Source organism: Scatophagus argus, chromosome 11 (genome assembly GCF_020382885.2).
Source record: "Scatophagus argus isolate fScaArg1 chromosome 11, fScaArg1.pri, whole genome shotgun sequence".
In the NCBI taxonomy this organism is placed as follows: Eukaryota; Metazoa; Chordata; class Actinopteri; family Scatophagidae; genus Scatophagus; species Scatophagus argus.
Window position 1 is genome coordinate 1,102,872 of NC_058503.1, and position 16,854 is coordinate 1,119,725.

The 16,854-nt window shown below is 41.6% G+C and overlaps 1 protein-coding gene across 1 annotated transcript in view; it reads right to left on the minus strand.

The window, feature by feature from the left end:
• mao (monoamine oxidase) overlaps nt 1-16,854 on the minus strand; it is a 40,817-nt gene that overhangs the window by 3,069 nt on the left and 20,894 nt on the right. Inside the window, exons 4-15 of the mRNA XM_046404069.1 lie at nt 8,521-8,625; nt 8,330-8,421; nt 6,431-6,572; nt 5,012-5,161; nt 4,010-4,169; nt 3,807-3,903; nt 2,976-3,029; nt 2,532-2,589; nt 2,337-2,434; nt 1,724-1,835; nt 275-337; nt 11-180 (exon numbers count right to left, since the gene is read on the minus strand). Of these exons, the coding sequence (XP_046260025.1) occupies nt 25-180; nt 275-337; nt 1,724-1,835; nt 2,337-2,434; nt 2,532-2,589; nt 2,976-3,029; nt 3,807-3,903; nt 4,010-4,169; nt 5,012-5,161; nt 6,431-6,572; nt 8,330-8,421; nt 8,521-8,625 (1,287 nt within the window). The 3' untranslated portion in view covers nt 11-24. The remainder of the gene's footprint in view (nt 1-10; nt 181-274; nt 338-1,723; nt 1,836-2,336; nt 2,435-2,531; nt 2,590-2,975; nt 3,030-3,806; nt 3,904-4,009; nt 4,170-5,011; nt 5,162-6,430; nt 6,573-8,329; nt 8,422-8,520; nt 8,626-16,854) is intronic.

Below are 16,854 nucleotides of genomic sequence, written 5' to 3' on the forward strand. Positions count from 1 at the left end.
AGTGTGATGATGAGTGCAGGCAGTTTAACTTCGCGGGATGAGGCCCTTCTTGTAGGCCATCAGGCCAGACGCAGTGGCAGCACACAGGAAGGTGGAGACTCCAACGAACTTGAGGAAACCACCAACTGAAGGCAAATTCCTCTCCCAGAACGTGGTGTGAAAGTAACGTGCTGGGACTTCCTATTGCAGGGACAGAGGGAGGAGGGAGTTAAATTCTATTTGTTTAACTTGAGTTTTATTTATTTAAAAAAAAAATCTGAATGATTTCCCTCACCGCACGCTCAGGCTCCATCTGCCAGATCTGACTCTGGTGGATTTTACCCATCGCACACATGACCTGCAGTAGAGCACATTGGTTCTTGAGTCAGTACACATCAAGATTTAAACCATTTGAACCACACGATGCATCCGAATGCGTTCCCCCTGAGCGCTGACGTTGTTTAATCAGCATCATGATATGCCACACCAGTAAAAAAACAAAACAAAAAAAAATCATAATTTTGTGTGCATAATAAAGTCTCAAATATTTTAATTTGACTTGGGAATAACGGGAACAGAAAAAAATGAAGTGTTTATTGTTCGTAATTGGAGAAATCTCTAAACCCTATTCAACCCACCCCACTTTCAATTCAATTCAGTTTTATTTAAAGTGCCAATTCATAACACAGTTATCTCAAAACACTTTACAGGTGTGTAAACAACAACAAGAAAAAACAACAAAAAAAGAAGAGAATCAGAGAGAAACAGGTCCCAGGGCAAAACCCCACACTGAGTAAGCATTTGGCGACAGTAGTGAGGAAAAACTTCCTTTTAACAGGCAGAAACCTCGAACAGAACCAGACTCAGTGCTGCTGTGACCGTCTGGGAGGGAGAGAGACATGAGAGGGGGAGATAGAGAGAAAAAGGAGAGATAGAGAGAGACAGGGAGGATAGAGAGAACAGTGCAGAGCAGGAGCAGCAGGATCCGGCAGTTATATTCTTTCCATTTTCTCTCCATATCACTGCCCAGAAGGAAGGGTGAATCTACTTATAGACGAGAGGCTAGTTAAAGAAGCTAACTAAGCTAGCTAACATAACAGCTCAGCTGAAGAGGACATGATTAATGTTTACACCCCACCCTGTCATGAGTACGAGCCTCTCATCCACGAGCAGATGCACGTTTCCTTCGTCTCCACGATCAGTGTAGCTCAGTTCCTACATCAAACTGCTCATAAGGTCTGTAGATCATTTAGAGAATCCGTGTTATGATTTCAGGGAGAGGCATTACCGTTGACCTCAAAGGTGTTCTTTTGGTGTTTTGAACGCCACAAGCCAAGCGCTATTTGTTCAATTATACTGAAGAGAAAGCAGACACCTCTACAGCTGATATCTCCAAAACTCTCAACTCACACCAAAACAGTGTAGTTGGACAAATACTGTCCTTTCAAATGTCAAGCTTCATATCACTCTCAGATCTATTAAATAATAAGCCAGCAGCTGGTTAGTTTAGGTGGATTTTGTGAAAAACACCATTTAATAAATAGCATTTACAGTTGCTGTGACTATTGTTTTTTTTCCCCACAGGTTTACCTTTCCCAGGCGATGTTTTAAAGTAAACTGACAGCGTGAAATGGAAATAGGTCTGTCGTGTTTTTACTGTAACTCTACTCTTAACTGTTTGAAATATCAAGGGGATCTCCTGGCTTCTGACTGAACAATACTTTGAGGTTTTCTGTGTTCTGACCTCTCTGGCGGCTCTCTCTCCGGCCTGCACTGCCCCCTCCATGTAGCCACTCCATTCTGTGGCTGTCTCCGTGCCTGCAAAGTACAGCCTGCCAACCGGCTCCCTCAGAACCCTGAAGACAGAAGAATACAGAGAACCTGAGAGGTTATAGAGTTCCACCTGATTTTCAAAGTTTGAAGGTGGCCTTATATTGAATATACAGCCATTAGTCTGGTATATGTTTGCTCCAGACAACAACTACTACATAAAACCAGTCACATTTTAATACTGCACTACTGCATTCTATAAAAATGTTTTACTTAAATATGCGATTTCCCCTACCTGGTCCAATGAGATGATGGATTTAAATGCTAGTTTAAATCAAAATCTTTTATTTCAAAGTCTCAATCATTTCAGTCTTGTCTTGTTCAAGGAGGAATGAAAATGCAGCCTTTGGATGCTCCATTTGGACTGAATACCGATTTTTATCACATGACAGTGATCAAACTTGGACAGTGTGAGACGCAAGTTTTCACTGGACAGAGAAAAAAGTTCCCTTTTTTGCCACTGAAACCAGCGTAGCAATGGTTTTTCATTGGCTTTTGTTCTCTGTGTATGTTTGTGTGTGACCTACTTGCCATACTGAGTAAGGATTCCTGGGGGAAAATAGGCTGTGTAGCAGCCTCCAGAGTACTCCTCTTCACACCAGTTCTTCTCCTCATAATGCACCGGCTGACACACACAAGGGGACAGACACGTGAATGGTTTTATTAACGATGCAATTCTGCATTAGCTATGTAACCAGGCGTTAGTCTGTATCCAAACTCACATGCAAGGCCTCTTCTGAGCCGAGCACTTTGGAGTAGATCTCACAGATCTTCTTCAGCCTGAACACAACAAGACAACAGGCTGAATTAAAGTGATCTCGCAGCTCGTGAGAACATGTCAATATATTATAGTATCTCCATCTTTTTCATAGCAGTCATTTTGACATCAGTTAGCCGGACAAATGCAGGTATTACATTACTTAGGGTTCCATTTAGGTTTAAGAGAGCCAGGTTCCTGCTATTGCTCAAATGTAAGGGGAGGTCACACTAAATACTTGCCACTTTAGACCAGCTGTTTTTTTTTTCTATTTTTTCATACTACATATACATGTCCTGTATTTTCTGGCTGTATATACAGAGACTGAGAAATAATGATAAATGGTCATTACAGCATTGCTAAAACGACAAATCTAATGGTGGCCTAAGACTTTTGCACAGTACTGTACCTCTCATCCTTGGTCAACCCTGTCAACTTTCTGCACTTGCGGGCGAGGATGAATCTGGAGGAGGGAAATGAGAAATATTATCTACAGAAAATGTGCCACTGCACTTGTGAACGAGCAATTCCAGTTGCATGTTGTATACAATACATGGGCAGATGTGGACACGCTGTTCCCACACTGTGTACTTTTGATCTGTTTTTTTTGGGTTCAGTTTCACAGAAATCTTAATGCTTCACCATACAATGCAAGGCAGCAGCTTAACATATATGTTGGTTCATATTCTATAATGCCATCATTGTCTAACATATCATCTGTTCCACAGAGCTCCATTGTTGTCCTAAAACAATTCTAACCACATCAGTCAGTCACACTGTTGTGCCGAGTAACATCTTTCTTCATTACTGTTGTTTTAGGTCAATTACACATACTCTGTCCTGTTGCTGTAAATAATGTCAGATAATCAAGTACAGAAAGTAGTCCCCAACAACTGCATGATTAATATATTAATTATAGTAATGTTTGTTGAAAACTACCATATTCTGCTGTTCAAGGAAATTTCTGAGTCTTTTCTGAGTTAAAAATGAAATTCTTTGTTTTTAAGTATTTGTGGCTTCAGTAGGAACCAAAGGGCTTGTGAGCACCACAGATACTACACAGGGAAAAATACAAATCAGTACCTGAATTATGCTTTAATGCCCTTTGTTTTAGTATGGGACAATCACACATAGCTGTAATGTGCATGTGTGTACATACTTTTGGCCATGTAGTATATAGTCAGTGTAATATCTGTATCTTTGAAATTATTCAGAGAACAGGATGGAGATCTGTGCTAACCCCATAATGGCAGGTACAGTCCCATCAGGCTTTGTGTCATCCAATGTCAGGCCAATGGGAGCATCCTCATCCTCAATCACCATACTGCCACAGAAACCTGGTGACACACACACACAAGCACAAACGCAAAAAGGAGTATAAAGCTAAACATTATACAACATTATACAGCATTCCCTCTTTGCCATGTTCTGCTTCCTGCATACCCTTTTTCCTCCAGAAGTTCTCTTTGTAGTACACCATGCACTTGATGACAGAGCCCATGGGGACACGGTGAATCAGCTGGTTTCTTAGTGGTGGAAGCTCAGGGTTAAAGTGCATCTTCAGATTCAGACCGGGAGGGGTAGCCACAATCACATACTTGGCCTAATAAATACAGAGATGAAGATAAAAAAAAAGCAAACCCAAACAGGACAGGACAGTGTAAGCTGCCTCTCAAGACACATGGCAGCAGGTTCTCCAGAAACCAGTAGATGGCAGTAAAAACATCACTGCCCAGTGCACTCTATGATTCAGACAGGCATAGAGGTTAAACATCTACATTTTATCATCAAGGACATATTACATTATTTAGTGTACTAATACTGCATATGTTTTATTATCTTTCATTATACCAATAAGATAATAAAATAACAAACATGGCTGCAGGACTGGAAGAAGTACTTCAATTGTTCGCTTGAGTAAAAGTACCAACACAACAGTGTAAAAATATTTGTTTCAAAATTTCTACTATGAATGTTATTACACTAAGAATGTTATTTATTTAATTATCAGGAAAAGTGTCAAAGTAAAAGTACTCACTCATCATGGACCAATCAATGACTACCACCACAGCACAGCCCTGCACTAATCACCACAATGCCTGATTTGGCATGAATGAGGCCTAAAGCCTTTGGAGGGAAAATTTCTCTTTGGTGGACATGAACTCAAACCCAAACATGAATACATGAAATGTGACAGGAGGTCACAAACCAGAAAAGCTGTGAGAAACTGGCTTAAGCTACAGCTACAGATAAATAGTGTAAAATGAAAAGTACAATATTTACCTCTGGATAGTAGTAGACTTGAAGCACCAAGTAACATAAATGAAAACACTGAAGTAAAGTACAAGTACCTCAAAATTATGCTTAAACACAGTAGCTATTAGTTATTTAATTATTAGTTAGGTGTTTTCCGGCTCTAGACTCATAATACTTTGATACGCTTACTTTGTAGGTCTGTTTGTTCAATGTCTCCACCACCACCATGTCTCCAGTCTGGTCGATACTGTAGACTGGGGACTGCAGCTTCACTAGGTCACCCAGCTCCCTGGCCATGCACTCACTGATCTGACTGGAGCCACCTACAAACTTCCTCTCCTGCATAGGAGAACAGAGAAATCAGAGCTCAGTCACCATCGACACGACCCCAACCACAGAGCACAGCCACAGCCAGAAGTGTTCAGTTCAGCATTTCTATGATCAACATGCCATACAGTCACAGTTTAGATTTTTCCCATCCAGTTAGATCCTGCTCAGAGTATGACCATGGCAGGAAAATAAAGCCTAGTTTTAGGAGGCAAGCTGATACAATCTGTTGATTTATCCTGGTGTAACATATTACTTATCCTCACTCTCTTTCCCTCACTGCAAATTTCAACATCTTAAATCAGAGGGAACTGTTTGCATCATTCAGCAGTTACTGGCTTTAGCTTTACAGAGCATTGCAGGGGTGAAGAGAGAGGGGAGTCAAAGCTCTGATAAACAAAATGAAATAGATATTGACCTTTTCCATATGGTTGTCATGATGTCTTTTTTTGCCTCCCTTAACAGAAACACATTGTGTGTTCCACTGTAGGGTTTGGATGAACTTCCCTGCCAAGTGCATGAAAATTATGAACTAAACAGAAAGTTGCTCAACAAGTGAAGAATACCATGTGTGGTATGCAATGCCACTACAGGTTATATAACTTTCTCCTTTAAATAAAATACCAGCTTAAATGACTGCTGTGTGTATACACTGTACCGACAGCCATGTATGTGGCAATAAATGTGTGCATGTTTTTAACTGGGAGGGTCTGGCAAACGAAAGTGAAAACGAAGCCAGTCACAGCATAGTCTGTTGCCATTCCTCAGTGGCTATGACAACATGGAAACATAGCTTTCAGAAGTGTGGCAGCAGAATGTTCTGCCCAGCACTCCAAGAAAACAGCTTTTGTCAGGTTCATAATTATGCTCACTGATCAGCAGCAAACTAAGGTAAGCATTTTAGAGCTGATTAACGAGGCTATGCAATGGCTCACTGATGCTCAACTTCCTGATTTTCAAGAAAAGGTGCATTTGTGTAGGCTACAGTGAGCTTAAGTCCCACGCCAATTCTTGTTAAGCATTGATGTTAGTCCCTCAGGTTGCATTTAGCAGTGGGATTAACTGGAAAGCTGAAACATAATACTGGGGTATTCTGCTTGTATTCAGGTTTGGTGGGTATCAATTAACTGATTATTTTGTTATTTGGATTCTTCAAATGCTGTATTTCACATAATCTCTGATCCAGAGGCACTGTCAAAAGCAGATGTGTTTCTGGACACATGTACAGGTACAAATATAGATGATGCATACACAGACACACACACATTCTTGCAGACCTACCTGTCCTCCGTCAGTGGTGGAGAAAATCCTCATGACTCCTCCACATTGTTTCACATACCACAGGAACCACAGAGCTGACACCTCATGAGGCTCGGAGGTCACGTTCACGTTGACAAACAGTGTGGCGAACTGACGAACAGTCCTTCAAATGAGGCAGACGGATTAAACCAACAGTGAGAGCTCAATATCGAAAGGTTACATATATGAGATTTTGAACATTAACATTGCAGTAAACAAATACTTTCTATGTAAAGAATGGCCTATCTGCCTCTTGGTGCTATGTAAATAAACTGAATTGAATGGGGTAATGGTGTCCTGAGCAGAGCATGAAATCGCACTCCCACGCTGCGTGTGCTGTAAAATGAGCTTCTTTGTTCTTTGTTTTGGCAGCCATACAGGCAGTGCACATTAGTGCATGTGAACTGAAGAACTGCATGCTGCTAAAGGGCTTCAACTTGACTTGAAGCTCCTTTTCTTCTCTTTGATGCATAAGGAATTTAATTGGTAGATAGTGTTATATGTCATGTGTGTTTTCATGAGTGACTTTTTGCTTTCACAGCTACAGGAAGTCACTGCTCATTGATGGAGACACAAATTGACGTCCCTTTAAAAATGGGGCTGTCGGTGTCTGCTGTTGTACTCCTCTTTCTCCCTGGCTCCCAAAGGGACCCTGCTGATTGAGATTTATATGTGATGTTTGTACTGCAGAACAGAATAATCCTGTTCTAACAAGCAGTCCAGCTAACACTAGGGGTCCTTTTATTTTGCTCTCTTTTCTCCTGTTTGCTGGTTAGGCAGCTCAGGTCAGAGAAATGTATTTTCTTTTGTTTCATTTTGTAAACGAGGTTAGCTAGTTAGTTAGTTTCAGCCAAGTTAGCTTTGGTTGAAACTAGATTGTTTTGTTTGTTATTTTGAGCCATGCTCACCCTGAAGCTTTTGATTTGTTGTAAGAAAAATAAATCCACTTCGTTTTGGACTGCACTCTGCTGCGAACTGGTCACTCTTTGGGAGCTGGGAAAAAGGGGGAGTTCATTTATGCTACGCTCAGGTTCTCCCTAGGCGAGGCATAACATAAATTGGGGGCTCGTCCGTCTGTTTCCATATTTTTCGGTAAGTTCTGAATACATGTTTTTGTCCGTCATATTTCCAACCCCGGAGCAACTGAATTAATGTATTTGATGCTGATTGTTTAATGTGCAAGTGCCATTAAGATTAAGGAAAGAGGAGCTGAGACAGCTCTTGGTGGAGAAGCTGGGACACAGGGGCTTGTTTGGGGACCAGGCCACTGCAGAGGGTGTGGGGCAGGTCTGACGCAGAGCTTTGAGCTCCGTCATGTCTGCTCCTGTAGATCCTCCTGTCACCCCAAGGATGTTGGCTGAGGAGCTGACACTCCGCATTAAGGAGATGGAGGTGAGAAATCTGAAGTTAGAGGTATAGGCTATGCACCCGAATTGCACAATTCTCCAGAGTTGGAGTGTTGGAAGGTCTGAGTGAACCTACACACTATGATTTGTTATTTATTGCTCTACTTTGTGTTCCATGGTCCCAGAGTCATGGTGTGACTTTTGTACAAATATAAATACAAGTAAAGTGCAAAGTATTAAACTCTCAGGTCTGGATAAAGTGTATTTCTCTATGTATCAGCTGCAACTGACCGCGCTGGCATCAGATCATTGGACAAAGGCATTTCCGGGGGCCAAATGGTCAAGCATACCATATAACAGTGTTATAGTCAAAAACAGCTAAACCGAGAGCAAGCCATGACCAAGACCAAAGTGTATGGAGACCAAAACAAGACCAAGACTTGGAGGAACTGAGATCAAGTCAAGGCCACAACCAAGGCAGAGCAAGACCGAGTTAAGATCGGGACCATGAATATAGTTTCCATAACTGTCCTACCTGGTCCAGCAGATTTTTTCAAGGAGCTCCAGCATGGACATCTTGTCCCACTCCTCAGCATGGGGAGCTCTCCAGGGAGCCTCTCTGGGAATCTAAAATACAGGAGGATGAGAGTGAAACAAATACTTGGCAAAGATGAGACAAAAAGAGTGAAGAGTAAAAGTAAACAGCAAGTGTGATTCTTGCTTTACCTCCTTGCCCATCATGTCTATTGTCCTCCACAGGTTGTTGAAATCCAACATGACAAAAGGGTTCCACATGGTAGGGAAGGAGCCTTTAAATGGGTAAGACTTTCCCTGTTGGATACAATAAGTAATCAACATTGTCATCATTGCTATCATTTTATTACAATAAAATGATATATATATATATATCATTTTATTGTAATTCAATTTTTTTTTATATATAAATAAAGTTATTATTATTTACCGGATCCACTGAGATGAATGAGAATCTGGCAAGTTTAGTATTTGCACCAGGTTAATGTGATAGATCTACCAGATTAACTCATAACTAGGCTTGATCTTCATGGTCCCGGTTCAACAAATGTAATAATATTCTATTAAGATCAGCTTTAAAACAAGGGTTAAAATGAACAAACAAATAATTAATAAATAATAATAATGAAAGTGATAATAAATAATTCAGAACTCAGGCTGTCATATTGTACACATCCACTTGATTGCTTTATTCATTCAGAGCTGTTTCCATCATTCTGAGGACACATTTTGTGGCAGACTTTTTTCAGTCAGTTCTAAAGACTGTAAACAGTGGTTCAACAGTAGAGTATTATCAGCAGTCACCATCTGGCTGACCTCCAGTAGTCTTAGTCAGAATGACTGTTCACATTGTATTCAAAGAGTAGTAGAAAGCAGTGGAACAGGTTACTATATTGCTACCTGTGCAAGATTTTTTAATGGTTCAAAGGAGAGTCATAATGTGTTATAAGATTAACCAAAGTCCATGTATCGTTTGTTTGCCTATTGGTCTATTTCTCAACCACATATCTGCTTTATGGGTGGAAGGGTGTACTTATCTCAGCTATCTGATATGGAAATGTAGACTACATGTCACAAGAGTGTTTCCACGAACTAAGTTCAGTTAAAAAAAATCCCTTTTGTTACTTTCTAGCTATCACCTGTTAGATCTCTGTGTGTATGTGCATGGGGTGGTGTGACATAGTTTCTCCAGCATAACATCACTGATGTTTAGCTTGACACAAACATTTCTTTCAAACCACATTTAATACCAGCTTCCCCTGAAAGTCACAGTCAATCATTATTCTGCTTTAGCCGTACAGTGTTTGTTTCAGCTTTCCAACTTATCTGTTTTTTTGTTTGTTTATTAAGTCGATTAATAACCGCTTAACCTCTTTTACTCAGACTGAAGTATAGGCGCAGCTCAACAAACACAGTTATACTGAAGATGTAACATTTCCAAAGACACCAAACATGCCATGCTGAATTCTGTGGTAATGTATCTGACTAAAACGAAAAGAATTCCTATCTGTCTTTATGTATGTCATCAAGTTGGCTACACACTTGGCTGGCTGTAGACCAAAGGACGTCTAGCATTTGAGTGCCAACTCTCAGTTACACTAAACAAGAGCTTAATTTTCAGTTGCATGATACGGTCATATTGTGTCAAAGGCATGATATCTTTGTCAGCACCAATTAACAGACAAGTAGCCCACAGTTGTCCTTTACTTCTCAAGTTAAAATCTGTTTATTTCCCAACAACCACTAACTCTCAGGCCACTGCAGGGTCAAGACTGCACTTAACTTATGAAGCACAATCAACAAAAACCCGACTCCTTGACAGAAACAGAGAGAAGACTAAGTGCCTCACAGCATACAGTATCACTGCTGTGCTCAGAACTGTCTGTTGCCGTGTAACAACAGGTCTGTCACCATGGTGATGCTGGCCAAGTGAATACAGAAGGAGGAGTGCAGCAGGAGGAGAGGCAGAGGGGAGAATGCATGGCAACATCTGTTTCCACATCACTGAGCAGTGAATCAGCCTCACTCAGAGCAGACAGTATAAACCGAATGCTACATGGAGAAACAGACACTTGTACTGCAGAACAGAAGGTGTTATATCTTATGTCTCAGATAGACAACAACTGACTTATCTCTCCGCTTTGGATTCCCACTCTATTTTCAACTTTTCCTTCATTTTCATGTACTGTGTCGACCTTAAAGCTCTCATCATTCTTTTATTCTTACAACGCGCAAAAAGGTGTAATAATAAATGTGTTGATGGTTGTGACGCATTCATAGACAGGTAATTGTTATCTGATTTTGCAGTTTCTCTCAGCTCTACAGAGCATCTTTCAGATCATTGTTTTGGTTTTAGTGTTTTCATTCATTGCCACTGATCTCAACAACCTCACGTACACATACAGCAGACAGCTGTGAGTGAAAAAAACACTGTATGCTACCTGCCCAGCATCAAACTGCACAACATATGACACTTGTTTTGGTTTTAGGGCCCCTTTTTTTTTGGTTTATTTCAGTTCTACTCATCAATCGTAGACAGCAGCAGCAGCATCAAGTGGCCAGCACTAAATAGGGAATAGACAAATATCTGGTGAGAGATTTTCCGTTAGCAGAAATAAAGCAGTGCTAAGAGAATTCATACTGGACTGTTCAGGATGCCAAAAACACGACTAATAAATGCTAATGTTGCTTTTTTTGGTAGATGTAGTTAGCTGTTTGCCAACATGTTCAACATATCACATATTTATATAGTAATATAGTATACAGTAATAAAATGTCAGTGTCAAAGCGCAAAAACACAGAACCCACTTGAAGTTTTTATATTTACAATAGACAAGACAGTTTAAAATGTGATGAACCCACAGAGAATCATCACCTAACAGTTCAGTTCTACCCGCCTTTAACGACATTTGTTTTGATTTTCATTCACAACCAGTCTCCTGAAACACTTTCCAGATGCAGCAGGCAACTGTTTTCATCGCTGACAAACGCCCTATGCATTATCTGCTATCTGCAGTTGAAAAAGCCAGATATTTTCCTTAAGAGTTGCTGACCAAAACAGAGGTTATTTTTTGGACTTACATTGACCATAATACCTGAGACACAACTAGTAATTAACTTGTACATAGGACACAGACAGATACTTAACACAGATAGTTTAAGTCTCCCATAGCTTCCTTAACATTATCACCAGTGACAAGGGATTTGAATAACATTGATAATCTCATTACAGTGGCACCTGGCTGTGGGTGGGATATATTATGCAGCAAATGAACATTTTGTCCTTGAGGCTGATGTGTTGGAAGCAAAAATAAAATAAAGTTTAATTTTAATTTTTTAAAAAATGGCCAAATAGAGAAAACTGCAGCTCCTGTGGGAATTTCCCGGTCCGCAGTCATCAGGATCTACCAAAAGTGGGCCAAGGAAGGAAAACTGGTGAACTGGAAACAGGGTCATGAACGGCAAAGGCTCACTGATGCATTTGCGGAGCAAAGGCTTGCCCATGTTGTCTAGTCCAATAAAAGAGCTACTGTGGCTCAAATTGCTGAAAAAGTCACTGCTGTTTCCAACAGAACGGTTGTCAGAACATACAGTGCATTGCAGTTTGTTGCGTATGGGGCTGCGTAGTCACAGACCGGTCAGTGTGCCCATGCTGACCTGTGTCCACCACCAAAAGCACCTGCAATGGGCATGTGATCATCAGAACTGGACCACAGAGCAATGGAAGAAGGTGGCCTGGTCTGATGAATCACATTTTCTTTTCAATCATGTGGATGGACCAGTGAGTGCATGCGTGTCGCTTATGTGGGGAAGTCATGGCACCAGGATGGTTGCTGAACGGTAAGAAGGCGAGCTGGCAGAATCAGTGATGTGCTTTAGTCAATATTCTGCTGGGAAAGCTTGAGTCCTTCCTACCTAAACATTGTTGCTGACCAAGTACACCCCTTTATGGAAATGGTATTCCCTGATGGCAGTGGCCTCTGTCAGCAGGATAATGCACCCTGCCACACTGCAAAAATATTTCAAGAATGGTTTGAGGTCCTTCCATGACTTGCCACCTTATCTTGGTGGACGTGTTTGAGCGTCCTAATGTTGCAATGTTGTCATGTGCCTGGCGGTCGGACCCAGTCCGAAGAGGGGTCATGGGTCTCTCCTCCAGTGGCCTGCCACCTGCAGGAGGAGTCAGAGTGATGTGGTGCAGTGTGCAAAGACAAAGACAGGGACCTTTTGGCCTGATCACCGGTTGCTGAAGCTAGCTGTTGGGGCATGGAATGTAAACTCATCGGTGAGGAAAGTGCCTGAGCTTGTGTGTGAGGTTGAGAGATATGTCTATGTACAGCTTCAGATGTGGGAGGAGTTCGGTGAGATCATGGAGAAAGAGGCCATCTATCTCCAGATAGAACAACCATCTTTGAACAGATGGGTCATGGGAGTTTGCCCAACCAGTCTACATGTGTTTTGTGGACTTGGAAATGCTTATAGCCATGTCCCTTGAAGTATCCTGTTTGGGGTTCTCCAGGAATATGGGGTGGTGGTATATGGTGGCTGCTACGGGCCATCCAATCTCTGTATTGTTGGAGTGAGAACTTAGTTAACTTGTTGGCAATAAATTGAGAATCGTTCCCAGTCAGGGTTGGACTCTGGTAGGGCGGCCCTTTGTCACAGGTCCTGTTCATAATCTTTATGGTCACAATTTCTTGGTGCAGCCAAGTGGCGGAGGGTGTCAGGTTTGGTGACAGGGTTTGCAGCTGAGTGTGAAGCAGCTAGGATGAAGATCAGCACCTCTAAGTCTGAGGGCTTGGTTCTCAACTGGAAAAGGGTGGACAGCCCACTCTGGGTAAGAGAAGAGTTGCTGCCCCAAGTGGAATTCACGAGTGAGAGAAAAATGGAGTGGGAAATTAACTGACTGATCAGGGCAGCCTCTACTGTTATGCGAATGCTGTACCGGTCTGAGCAATCTACATTCCAACCCTCACCTATGAATACGAGCTGTGGGTAGTGAGCGAAAGAACAAGATTGCGAATACAAGCGACTGAAATGAGTTTCCTCCATAGGATGGCTGGGCTCAGGCTTACGAGAAGCTCGGACATCTGGGAGAGGCTCAGAGAAGAGCAGCTGCTTCTCCACATCGAGAGGAATCAGTTGAGGCAGTTCGTGAATCTGGTCAGGATGCCTGTCAGACGTCTCCCTGGGGAGTTGTTTTGGGGATGTCCATCTGGGTGGAGGCCCTGGGGGAGACCCAGGACACAATGGAGGGACAACATCTCCCACCACAGCACTTTGCTGTTCCCCACGGATGAGCTAGTGGAAGTGGTAGGGGAGAGGACGGTCGTTTTCAAGTCAGATGATAGAAAACGAGAAAAGATGAAATTTTCCATATCTCAATCCAATCAAGCATCTGTGGGATGTGCTAGAAAAATCCATGGAGGCCCCACCTCACAGTTTACAGGACTTAAAGGATCTGCAACTGACAGCAGATGGCAGATACTGCGGCATACTCTATATTGCCAAAAGTATTCACTCATCTGCCTTTACACGTATATGAACTGAACAAATGACATCCCATTCTTAATCCATAAGGTTTTATATGACGTCGCCCCACTCTTTGCAGCTATAACAGCTTCAACTCTTCTGGGAAGGCTTTCCACAAGGTTTAGGAGTGTGTTTATGGGAATGTTTGACCATTCTTCCAGAAACACATTTGTGAGGGCAGACATTGATGTTGGATGAAGAGGCCTGGTCTTTGTTCTAATTCATCCCAAAGGTGCTCTATCGGGTTGAGGTCAGGGCTCTGTGTAAGTTCTTCCACACCAAACTCGCACATCCAGTCTTTATGGATCTTGCTTTGTGCACTGGTGCGCAGTCATGTTGGAACAGGAAGCGGCCATCCCCAAACTGTTCCAAGGAAATTTCACAACTGGACTTGTTGCACAGGTGGCATCCTATCACAGTACCATGCTGGAATTCACTGAGCTCCTGAGAGCGGCCCATTCTTTCACAAATGTTTGTAGAAGCAGTCTGCATGACTAGGTGCTTGATTTTATACACCTGTGACCATGGAAGTGATTGGAACACCTGAATTCAATTATTTGGATGGGTGAGTGAATATGTTTGGAAATATGGTGTACCTTCAGAGGTCTTGCAGAGTCCATGCCTTGACAGGTCGGAGTTATTTTGGCAGCAAAAAAAGGACTTTAGGCAGGCTGCTATAACGTTTTGGCTGATCAGTGTATTTACCATTTTTATAAAGTGATTTCAGATGTCGTGCATTGCCTTAAGTGAACACACCAGGGTACATCAACTACAGTACATATGTCCAAAGAGAAGATTTTTGTAGGTCGAGAGTTCAGACAAACAATAACAATAATTTAATCATAATTTTTCTAGAGAAAAAGGAATGCAGTGAAGTTGATCTTAAAATGAAACAGCCTCTAATAAGGATGTTTCTGTTCTTATTTTTATTAAGATGGCCACATGAAAACAAATAAAGTTCATTCTACATCGCAACTACACTCTTCTTTCTTTATCAAGGAGTGTCAGTAAAACATCAACAACAACAAAACAAGTAACAAAAATTGTTGTTAAGCTACTTGCACAACCACCAGTCATTTCGCTCAGTGGTGTTGTGAACAATATACACATGCGCAATATCTACACTGCAAAAGCAGCGATGGTGCAATCCCATGCTCTTTCTCAATCTCTGATAAACAGAGACAGTATTTAATCAAAGTCTGTTTCCTCCAACTCTGATAGTGATAGTTCATAAATAAACCCAGTGCTGAGAGCTGCAGTTGCCTGTAAGGCAGCAGTTTGCTGATAAGAGAAACCACCACTGGCCTTTTGGATTACAATCTGCCATAGAAAAGCTGATTATCTATGCGGCTTGCTTAAAAAGCTAGCCCTAATTACACAATGGCTGGTACACATGCTGGTTTACTATTAAAGCTTCCGCCCTATGAAGTAATGTAGACACTTTAATATAGTTTGAGATAAATGGGAAGGTCACTTTACTTTCTTGTTAAGTTGAGACTGAGTCCATGTCCCTGTGTGTGTTTGTGTGTGTCAAACTACGACACAGACAGTGGAACAGACAGGGACATGTCCATTAATGTGTCAGTTGTCATCCATTATGACACGCTAGACATGATAATATGATCAATTGCTGTGCCTGACCCCCTTCTTCATTCCAGACCCAACACGACTCCCTTCAACCAATCACTGCAATACTTGACTGGTCTCTGTAGCACAATATATTCGTCTTTAGCTCTTTTTCAAGGAGGTAAGAGATATGTATGGGAGGACATTCAGCGACTTACTGAATAAATGTCTGACAACCCAGATGTAAATTATATAGTTAAAATGTGTTGTCAGATCTCACTATATCTCTTTCTCATCACACCCATGTTAATTTTGTGCGTAATGTTAATGGCATTGTCAGTTCTCCTCTGGCTGATGAGGATTGTGACACGCGACTCTGACAGCTCAGTTGTAAGATCAGACCACCATAACCAGACCTTCTTGTCAAACAGTACACTAACACAAACAAATACACTGTTTAACACCAATAGAGTGAGCAGCATTTGATGAGGCATGCTGCTATGGAAACCAGCCAGGAAGCTACGAGTGTGAGTCTGGGTCTTGGAGTGGATCTTACAGAGATAGTAGCCAGGGAGACACACTCACATAGGAGCTCCCTTTCCCACATAATGCTTCACCAGAGGTCTCCGGTCAAAACCGAAGAATTACCTTCAAACTGCTGTTGGTGCCAAACATCATGCTGCTGACATTTCATAACACTGCTGAAGTAGGTCATGTCATCGGTGCTAAGGACACAATTGTGAGATGACTCGCACACTCAAGACTAAAACTGAAATCATGCTTCAACTGAATTAGTACATATTAGCAATACAGTATATTCAAATAGACTGAAGAAATGTAGAGCAAGCTAAAATTAGGACTGTGTTATTAGCAACATGTCCCTCATAAAGGTCCAGTGTGTAGGGGGTAAAAAAATAATATAATATTCATAATAAAGTGTATCATTACCAGAAGAATTGTTATATTTTCATTACCTTGGAATGAGACTTTTATATCTACAGGGGACTGACATGCTGTACCCCCATATTTCTATGGTAGCCTGGAATGGACAAACCAAACACTTGACCACTTCACCATAGAGGAGAGTGAGACAAGGGGGGTTTAGCTAGTTGTAATCTACAACCACTGAATCCAACACAAAGGACATGATCAGATCAGAGCACACACTGTAGGCCTGGGGGGTGGGAGAAGGAGCACACAAACTGAGATACGTAGCAACAGCAACAATACCAGAAGTATTGGAACTACAGATAACTATAGTACTTTATACAAGCGTACATATCTATAGTACTACAGATAACTATAGTTCTATAGATATGTACTCTTGTATAATCTGTGTATAATCTTGCCCTGTCTATCTTGGCTATGAAACTTCCAGACACTTCCACAGAGTCTTGGAGGACGACAAAAAGTGTCACCTCTGTGATT